At 50.2% G+C, this 8,019-nt stretch overlaps 1 protein-coding gene across 1 annotated transcript; it reads right to left on the bottom strand.

Moving 5' to 3' along the window:
* Window positions 1-419: 419 nt before the first annotated feature.
* FMAN_14204 (uncharacterized protein) lies at window positions 420-875 on the bottom strand (the record flags this gene model as incomplete). Its single annotated transcript, XM_041825551.1, has 1 exon — window positions 420-875. The coding sequence occupies one exon, from the start codon at window positions 873-875 to the stop codon at window positions 420-422; it is 456 nt and encodes a 151-aa protein (XP_041690920.1).
* Window positions 876-8,019: the final 7,144 nt, after the last annotated feature.

Below are 8,019 nucleotides of genomic sequence, written 5' to 3' on the forward strand. Positions count from 1 at the left end.
GTTTGTGGCACTAGCGATAGCAACTCGGATGTCGGTGTTCCTAAATGTCAGTTACCAAGGGCCATATAATTAAATAGATGGATCCCTGGCAGCTATATACCACTGCTGGCACTGACCAGGTCGCTTTTACTTATCTGATTTGGATCATTTGTGGTTAATTATACTTGATTTGCCTGGTCACTACTTCGATATTGGCAGCCAAATCAACATCAAAAGTTCCATACAAGCATCAAGAAAACCGGCAGAAATTCTGCCCCAAGTTAAGTCTTTCACAACGCCCCACCACGATCAGCCATGCAAACCAGACCCTATTCCCTGTCACTTCCAAGCAAACGGTAAGTACACCACACCTAAGCGGGCAGATCCCGCGGAATCGCAAAGTCGGACCGTCTGTTGATTCTGCACTGGGCCCTGCATCCTCATCCGCGTCTCGAGGTGAGAACCAGACCCATCAGGGCATTGATGTAGACATCATCTCGCTTGCTCGGCATAATGCTATAATTCTTGATACTAAGAGCAAAATTAGCATTCTCCGGGATATTCAGAGGTCTATTCAGGGCATATGACGCCGGCGGCCATTCTCGGGGTAGTCGGCAGCCCAGGAGCTTCACTGCTGCCACCTTTAGAATATATGCGCCGTCCATCACCTCTCCTTGCCCTGCTTGGAAGGTGAACCGAGCTATGGGCCAATCGTAACGCCCCGGAACAGCCGTACTGCCATCAATAAACGAAGCATGCCATTCCTTGGCCACAATAGAGATGCGAGATTCAGGGTCACATCTCTTGCTATGGAAGTCATAGACCAATACTGTAGAGGGGATGTTGCGCATGTCGTGATGGATATCGATATAGCCCAGTAGATCCCTGGCGTTCATAATGATTACGGCGATCCAGATCTCGTCGTATCTAGAAACACCGTCAAAGTTGTAGTCGCATCGCAGAGCATGTGGATCGTAGCACGCGGCGCTTCCTACATCCACTACTATACCATGGCGTGCATAAATCCTCCTTCTATTGAGGATCTTCAAACCCTCGACAAGACCTTGTCAGGCTCTGACAAGCTGCTCAGGCAAGACGGCCTGGCACGGCCGAAGCTGCTCGTCGAAGCAGTGCTCCTGGATAGAAGAGCCAGCTCTGAGACCTTTATCAAGCTCAGGTGGTGGCAGAATAAATATCCGTGCCATATGATTTTTCTCTTAAAATACAACGAGATCGAAGATACTTTCCTAACTCACCTCTTTGAACTCTTTGTCCACTTCGCCCCTGTCATTCTTCCTCAACTTATCGAGGCCGTACTTCACAGCGCCGGGCGCTGGACTGAACATGAAGTCGGTAATACTCCACATCGTTGGCCCCTGATGAAAGGACCCCGAAACGGTACCGGCTAGTATTGATGATAGACATAATGTCGTTGTGTTGGAGTTAAACTTGTGATGTGAAGAGTTGAGGGAAATGGAACAGATGCAGCCAGCAGGATGTACGGATTTTATACTTCATTTATCTTTCTTGTATTGTTGAGACTTGTGGCTAAGAGCGTAAATGGGCCGAGAGAACTTAGGGGGTCGTTAACTTTATCTAGGAAGGATAAGTTGGTGAAGAACCGCTTTATATATTGAAGATGTTGTTGTTAAAGAGATTATGGCGTGACTGGCAAATGGGACAGCCTCGTCACCGCCATTCCTGAACTCWTCATTCACCTTAGATTGTATGACAAGCTTGTCGAGGGTCTTGATTCCCATAACAGCAATGCCTGTTTCGAACCGCCAATTGAGGGATACCATCGACCATGCTCAGGACACAATAAGCCCTATACACGCGTCGCTGTAACCGCCGTTGATGGTCACCACTATGAGCGATTCATTGCTTCCCTCCAGCACCTCCATCCAACCAGTTGTCGTCTTGCCCAAGTCGATTTTATGATCAATCACCACCTTGGATATGAGACTGAACGAAATTAAGATGCACTAGCTGACCAACTGAGTATATTAACAATTCTCATTCGGGTCGTTTATTACCTGCATTCTTAGCAATGCCATTGTCACCAGCATAGGAGCTGAACGTACCTCCGTTCCCAGGGATACAAGCAGCATCGCCTCAAGAACACTAGTGGAGTCTGATAGCATCGTCGCTTGTGTTGTGTATCGACCAAGCTGGTTGCTACGCCATAGACTGACGAACAATGAGAGCGCTTTTCCCTAAACGCGTGAACGCTGGCTCTCGGCTACTAGTAGGGCGTCCATAAAGGCTTTTATACATCGGAGGCCCCAGGCTGCTCGACAACCTCCGTCGTATCTTCTTGTCAGTAGGGTTATTCTGAGTTGACATGTGCTAATTGTCTTGATTATGCATTCGCCATTGCCTGACAGGGAACTGTTGATATCACATATTGATTGTAGTCTGTGACCTTCCACTCTCGATAAACATCGCAGATATTCATATATTCTTGACAAAACGTATGATTCTCTTGCCACAATTACGCTCTACTCATGTCTCGCGACCTGTTGAATACCTCCATGGTGGTTGAAGCGAAACCTCAGTATAAGGTAAGGACATGACGGTTAGTCGGGGCCTGGGCTAGACCGTTATCCGTTAGTTGCGCTTAGCGGTGTGCATTCCTTATTAACAACAGCTACCCTATGCTTTCTAAGTTCTCCACGGCTTCCTATATGTCTTCATACAGCTGAAACACAACAGTTAAGTAGCAGTCTCTTCCCGATCCAATACCGCTGCCCTTTTTCTAACTGCTAAAGTTTGTTTCGTCGCATCTCTCTTTCGCAACAACCAGGTTTGTGTCGGCTGTCGATCTTGCACTCGCTTGTTTGCCTAGCTGACTGATCGCAACGTTAGTAGAGGAACTTCTTCTCACAAGTCAAACACCGTTCCATCGAGACCACGCCTTCTATTTGCGGCCGCCCCGGGCGGAAAGAGGTGTTGCAAGCGAACATGAATGAGTTGGCGAAGTAGCTACGGGCATTCACATCTAGCCAAGCTCACGAACAATCATATCTAGCGATACAATGAGAGGAAGCCCACCACACAAGCAATTACGAGCAACAACATCATCGAAGCAACCCTAGCTCACAAGCAAGTGCAAATAACACACAGCCACAACACCACAACGACAGCAAGAGCAAGCGCAACAAGCAAGCACAAACACAAACAAGATCGCAGCAAAACTGCGAGCAAGCGCAAGTAACACACCGCCACAGCATAACCGCAGTCGTGGGGTAGCCAGTTCAATGACAGAGATTCCATCTCCCAACTATAAATACCCCAGCAACAACCACGCACTACGCGCACCACCGCTCTGCAGAGTCGGCTCTTATATATCAGTAACCACTACTCCCTCCGTAGTAGCACCATGCCCACGGCCTAGCGTGGCGGCGTTGGGCAAGGCTGTAGATAAGGCACCGGCGCCACCTCACCCTGAACAGACGCTGAGGATGATAGCAGGAGCAGCAGCACCCAGGCGAGCTAGCTGCATATCCCGGACGTGACTTATATACACGCCATTGAATCAGGTACCTCACGCCGGCGCCGCGTCTATAGCCAGAGACATCTCGAGCTGCGGTGCCTGACGAAACTGCACACCAGACCCCGTCCTGGCAACCACATAGGACCAGCACTTGCCTGCACGACTGTCGCAACCGGGGCTGTGTCCGAGTTATTCGCACTAAGGGTATCAAGCTTTGCTTCAACATTCATCCTCTTGGCTACTGTTGACGTCGATCACGATGCGAGATACATGGCCTCCAATCACCTGAACCCAACCTCTGACGCGGATCCAGCAGACCGAGCGCCGGCAGCGCGCCGACACGGCGCTGCGATCCTTAAAGAAGATCCATGGATGCGCAGAAGAACAAAGAGACCTGCACGGTATATAGTACAGCGTCTCACGCCCACGCCCACGCCCTCATCCTCCATGAACCTTGTGCAAATATGTAAGGCACGCCATCATTCAACTGAGTCCAGAACTCGTTTCCTGACCGGGTTTTACAGGCCACAAACGGATTTCTATTCACGACCTAACCTCAGTCAGGTAAGGGACTTTACGCGATACAGACCGTGCCCAAGGATCGGCCCAGCGAAGACACAAATACCGCCGTCACCCAGCACACCTATGACTGCTTCAGTCATCACCCCCTCGGCCACCGTTTGGAGGCGATTCCCCTGCGCGAGTCTACATCTCCTCTCCTTGCTTTATCTCTTCCATCATGATACCTTAAGAATCCTCTATCGCCTGCGCCAGCCAGCGCGCCACAAAGAAGAATGAGGACGACTAAGACGATTCGCGGTTTCAGCAGAAGAAACATAGATTCACTTTACTTCATCTGAGGCCTGTTTGAGATACCTTTCTATCTGGATGCCAGGCGACGGGCTTGGGGCACTCTTCTCGGTTGTTACTGGGAGACAGCGAATCTCCCGAGCATATGTGAGAGTCGGGTATTGCATCCGTGATGCATGTGGAAAGAGGATGCCTTTGGGCGAGCACCTTGAGAGCCTGCGCTGTCTGCTGGTGATCATTCCTTGTTTCGCGGCCCCAGCTTTCCCTAGGTCTCTTGCTGGGTTGCTATACAGTTCCCAGGTATCCTTTGTGGCCCCTTCCCGACCTCGTCGAGTGGCTGCATATGACTGTTCCTGGGATCTGTTCTTCGCATGGCCGGCTTCCCCTCTGCCGCGAGAGGCCTCTTCCGTGATGCCATATATCACATATCCTCTACTCGCTTTATTCTCGTATTCCTTTCATACTACACAGTGTAGTCATCCAAGAGCGAAAGCATGAAACTTCAGGAGAAGAACGATCAGCTGAAGGCATCCCAAGACCAGTTGCAAGATACAAGGGATGGGGACGAGCGTTAAACACGTATGTCATATACCTCCAGCTGATTAGTATGGGGATCTGGGAACTCGATGAAGAGCGCATTGAGAAAGCAATGTGTCGAAACCATTTACCAATTTATCATGAAAACCCCATCCAATCGAAGGCAGTGGGAGGATCTGGCCCTCCCCAATTTCCTGCCACGCCCCTCGTCTCTAGACATTATCCTGTGTCCGAAAAATAGAGATTTGGCTTCCAAAACACCCAGGCCAGCATCGCTACCATGCCTAGCGCTGCAAGCACTTCTAGCAACAGTGGCATGCCTGCCACAGACACTCTCGGTAGTATAGGCCCACATTGGCCGATATCAACATGAAGCTCCTCTAATACGACCAACGTGTTACGGATCTTGAGCGTATGGTTCAGGAGAAAGAGCAATAACCTGTTGATAGAGACTTCCAGATGAACAATCTTGGGTACACATAGAGATATGGGCAGGTACAGCAAGAGCGGCTAGAGACCAAGCAAGAACTTCGCGATACGCAAAACCGCTACTGCGAGTCCCAGATGCTTCTTCTCAGCAAGTACGAAGAGAAGGATAAGCAAGGCCATCATCATCTCCTATGGTCTCAATCATTCCCCAACTATCAGACTCCGGCCCAGATATGGAATCCTGCCACCGCAGCTCTAGCTGTTTCTCATTGACTGATCATAACAGGCAGGCATAACTTACAAGCAGTCCAAAGCGAACGAAAACAACTCAGACATCATGACAAGAATACAAAAGGTCCCATCTCCGTAACTCCCCCTATGAATACCGACATCCGCCTTTATTGACCTCACAGCCCTGCATCTGCTCATTTAGCATATCAAGGGGATCCCATGTCCAAAATAATAACATATATATGCAACCAGCAGATCAAAATGCCATCCAACATAGGTTGGATCATGAGGCGCCTTTGAGATCCATCGATAATGGCTATCTGTCTGCAAAGAGAGTCTCAAGCGTAAAGGATTCCAGGTCTCCCGAGCTGCAGCTCCCAAGAGCTTCAAGAATCCTGAAAGCGACTCTCACAAGCATTATCTCTATGATCTCGTATTAGCTTACCAGCCTACAATGAACTCGACACCAGTGAACTTGAGATTGCAGGCCGTGGGTTAGGCTGTACGTTTCGAACGCCGAGCCAGTATCCGCCACTCGTGAATTCGACCTACCACCCATTCCATCAACAATCATCAACATATCCATCGAATTCCGCCTCGCATACTAGTCCTCAACAAATGAGCATTACTGAAATACTGCTTTTACACATCCATAGAGTCTTGCGCTGCCTCAAACCCGGTGGCTGAGCCCCAGGTGACTTTTCTAACCATTAAAGCCAGGTTCAAGGCGATGCAGAGCATGAGCTTCGGCACCGTATGATCCCCATCCCCGTACGACCAAAACCTCGCTGTCTTCCTTTCGCTAGCCTCTCGTCTCCTCATTCAGATGCATCCGATCTCGTGTCATCCTCGCCGCGCCCAGAACGAAATCTAGAAGCAATCGACTGATCATTGAGGAGGCGCTCGCGCACCCTTCCACACCACTCCCAGGTCACATTTGCAGGACGGCAGTCACGGGGACAACACTCGGTAGATCCAGCGCCTTCCCCTCTTCATTCTCCCGATTCTTTGCGAGCAGCAGGTGTACGATCACTGTTTGAGAACCCACAGTCTTCTCAATTGCCGACTCCGAACATGTCCCACGGCACCTTAGGTCAATGAACACAATCCGACCTTTTGCAAAAACAAGCGGTGACACTCTCCATCTCAAAAGGCTGTGCCCAATAGAGAGTTTCGCCCGCTAAATAAGTCAGCAGTGGCTGGAGGCAGGCCTTTTCCTGTCATAGGATCGCCCTACTACGAGCCATGTCCACTGTCCAGCTATAAGGTCGATACGTAACTTATATGCAATGCGGACGCAGGATATCTTTATTTATGCCAGGACGAATGCCTACTCAACGTCAGATAACGCCGCCCTTGTATCATATGCATGTCTTCTTTTAATGCTCCGCCGTTTCATGATGTCTTGGGATCTTGTTGTCACCTCTTCCCTCTTGGCCCTCGGGCTACTGTTCATTTGCCATGAACCAGCTCGACATCCCCTGTTGGGCGCCGGCGTCCTCACCTATACTTGACCGATATTATTGAGGGGCCTATTTATTGCGAAATCTCGGGCCCATGGTGGTGCGTCTGGGCGTTTTTGGTCAAATGAAGCCATGGAAGCACCGTGAACCTCTTTCATTGATCCAACATCGATCGACTGTTCTCTACATGGCGCCAGATCTCGGGCGTTCCGCTAAGAAACATGAGGTACGGAGCCCTCCACCGCCTCGGGAACGCTAAACAGGGCCTTCACATTCTCAAAAAGGACAGACGGCTACGGGTGAACGGGAGAGGCCAACTGATGAGAAATAGAGCGGATAGCGCCAAGGTGACAACGACTGAGGAGCTCACAGTGGCATCGATCATTAGTCCGGCATGAAGATACGTCTATGTGAGAATCGGCCAGTTAGTGTCAGATCGAAAAGTCCCAGTCGAGTACATCATTACGAAGAGGCGTGGTTTCGACTCCCAGTTATTCATACGGTTATGCCATAAGTCGAAATCGATCGGAAGCTACCCATGGCATCGAGCCTCACTGAAAGCTTGAACTGTACTACAACCGGAAGGCAACGCTGGCTGCAGTATGAGCGCCAATTCTTGCTGTTGAAATATCACCCAAGTCGGTCTTTAATCCTTACATGGCTCGTGATCTGTATATCGTAGAAGAGGTTATGCTACACTGGGTCAACAGTGCCCAGGTCCTGCTACCGCCGGCGTTCATGAATCGCAGCCACACAGTGCACACAGGATAGCCAGACTCTCCCAATGGTTGCTTGTAGACTGCCGCGACGGCAGCAGCCCACGACAGTGGGGAAGGCGTTGATTACCCAGCTCTGATCTACTCACTCCAAGATTTCTGAGAGCCCGCATCGCGGTATTGACCAGAGACAGGCCACTCAAACGACAACACACTAGAGCGCCTGGGCTAGCTCTGACTAGAGGTCAATCGACAGATCGCGACGGTGCCTTGCACATCTTGCGCCTCAGAAAAGTGTATGCTCAGAGATCCTCGCTAAGATCGCGGCGCCTGGATCTTCCAGGGCCTGATTCACTTA

The sequence above is a fragment of the Fusarium mangiferae genome (assembly GCF_900044065.1).
Source record: "Fusarium mangiferae strain MRC7560 genome assembly, contig: FMAN_scaffold022, whole genome shotgun sequence".
In the NCBI taxonomy this organism is placed as follows: domain Eukaryota; kingdom Fungi; phylum Ascomycota; class Sordariomycetes; order Hypocreales; family Nectriaceae; genus Fusarium; species Fusarium mangiferae.